Here is a 2,123-nt window from a genome sequence, read left to right on the forward strand (position 1 = left end):
GGCACCCTACTCACTAAGCCACAGGCGCTGCCAAGGTCTGGTCTTACTGTTTCTAGCCTGTGAGTTCATATTGCTTTATTTATTTATTTATTTATTTATTTTGAGTCTCACTGTCACCCAGAATACAGTGCAGCAGTGTCCTAGCTCACAGCAACTTCAAACTCCTGGGCTCAAGCGATCCTACCTCAGCCTTAGAAGCAGCTGGGACTATAACAGCAAGCCACTATATCCCCCTTACTTTTTCTATATTTTGTAGAGACAGGGTCTTGCTTTCTCAGGCTAGTCTTGAATTCCAGACCTCAAGCAATACTGCTGCCTCAGCCTCCCGGAGTGTTATGATTACAGGTGTGAGCCACCACACATGGCCATGACTAGGTTTTAAATAATGTTTTGGAAATCAACCTGTTGCCAATAAATAAGTTGGAGAATTAGGCAGCATATTATAGTTGTTTTTTAAAGAAAGTATCTCTAAGACAGGCAATAAAATTGATAGGAAAAAAGTTTTTAAGCAGCTGAGTCTGGAAACACGACCAAAAAGCAATGTGGAAAAATCCTAAAGGCTTGCTGCAATCTATTTTCAACCTTCATTTTAAGGCAGCAGCAGAATATTTAGGACTCAGATGCTAAAATGCTAAATACTCTTTGGAGACAAAGCTGTTGTCCTAACAACTGAAGGAGTGTTTAGACATTACTTTGACTTTATTTCAAAAAAATGAAGTTAGCGAAGAAAGCAGGGCAAAAGCAAGATGATGAAAAGTTATTGTTTGCAAAAGACATAAACTGCCAATTTGTCCTTTGGTTCACACTCTAGAAGCAATTCTGTTTTAGAACCATATGTATATATATGTAAAAATATCAACAAAGCTAATCTAAGCTTTATATATATTTGTAAGAAAATCGAATAATTTGATTTCTAAACCTTCATGTTTTTCAGTGTTTTTTGTTTTTTTTTTTGAGACAGAGTCTCACTATGTCACCCTCAGTAGAGTGCCATGGTGTCACAGCCCCCAGCAACCTCAAACTCTTGGGCTTACGCAATTCTCCTGCCTCAGCCTCCAAAGTAGCTGGGACTATAGGAGCCCACCATGATGCCTGGCTATTTTGTTGTTGTTCTTGTTGCAATTGTTTAGCTGGCCAGGGCCAGGTTCAAACCCATCACCCATGGTGTATGTGGCTGGCACTGTGACCACTGTGCTACGGGTGCTGAACCACTCGATGTTGATTTTTAAAAAACTTCTGCGATAGACGGAGCAAATCTCTGGATTTTACTGGAAAGCCTCTCAGTATTCTCTATTACAAAAGCAACTGTAATGCTAAATGACAGAATGTGAAAAGTAAAATACTCTCCTTGGAGAAGACATTTGAGAAAGACATCCGAAAATTAGCCCTAATATTTGGGATAGCTCACCTTTGTTTTTTTGAACTCGTAGTCTTCAAACTCCTGAACAACTACAAATAAGTTGTCAACAGATCTCAGACAATGAACCTGGGGAGAAAACAAAAAAATGTGAGAAAACAAATTCTGAGAAAGCTTTTAAATAGCACTAGCTAGCAAGAATATAAAAAAATTAGACATAAGAGTTTTAAAACAGCTACTACCTCTATTTTGTATTTTAAAATCTTCCCACCTCGGCTGGGCACAGTAGCTCATGCCTGTAATCCTAGCACTCTAAGAGGCTGAGGCAGGTGGATTGCCTGAGCTCATAGGTTTGAGACCAGCCTGTGCCAGAGCGAAACCTGTCTCTGAAAATATCCAGGTGTTGTGGCAGGTACCTGTAGTCCCAACTACTTGGGGGCCTGAGGCAAGAGAATCACTTGAGCGAGGTTGCTGTGAGCTACGACACCACAGCACTCTACCAAGGGTGACAAAACGAGACTCTGTGGAGAGGGAAGGGAAAGGGAAAGAAAGGGAAAGAAAGGGAAAGGAAGGGAAAGGAAAAGAAAAGAAAAGCTCCCTATCTCCCTAGTACTCCATCTCTTTGGTTACCTGTTATCTTCTGCTCCTTCCCTATAGAAAGGAAAGGATAAAAGGAAAGACAGAAACTTGAAGTGTTTTGTGGGCAACATGTGCTTAGGGGAAAAGAGAAAGATGAAGACAATCGAGCTTTATCTTTTTTTTTTTT

At 40.4% G+C, this 2,123-nt stretch overlaps 1 protein-coding gene across 1 annotated transcript in view; it reads right to left on the bottom strand.

The window, feature by feature from the left end:
• Positions 1-2,123, bottom strand: part of THUMPD3 (THUMP domain containing 3) — a gene marked incomplete at its 5' end in the record, with an annotated part of 32,612 nt that overhangs the window by 25,394 nt on the left and 5,095 nt on the right. The window contains one exon of the mRNA XM_023510656.1: positions 1,409-1,486. Coding sequence (XP_023366424.1) covers positions 1,409-1,486 — 78 coding nt within the window. The remainder of the gene's footprint in view (positions 1-1,408; positions 1,487-2,123) is intronic.

This window comes from Otolemur garnettii, unplaced genomic scaffold (assembly GCF_000181295.1).
Source record: "Otolemur garnettii isolate 467f Iridium unplaced genomic scaffold, OtoGar3 scaffold00015, whole genome shotgun sequence".
Taxonomy (NCBI): Eukaryota; Metazoa; Chordata; class Mammalia; order Primates; family Galagidae; genus Otolemur; species Otolemur garnettii.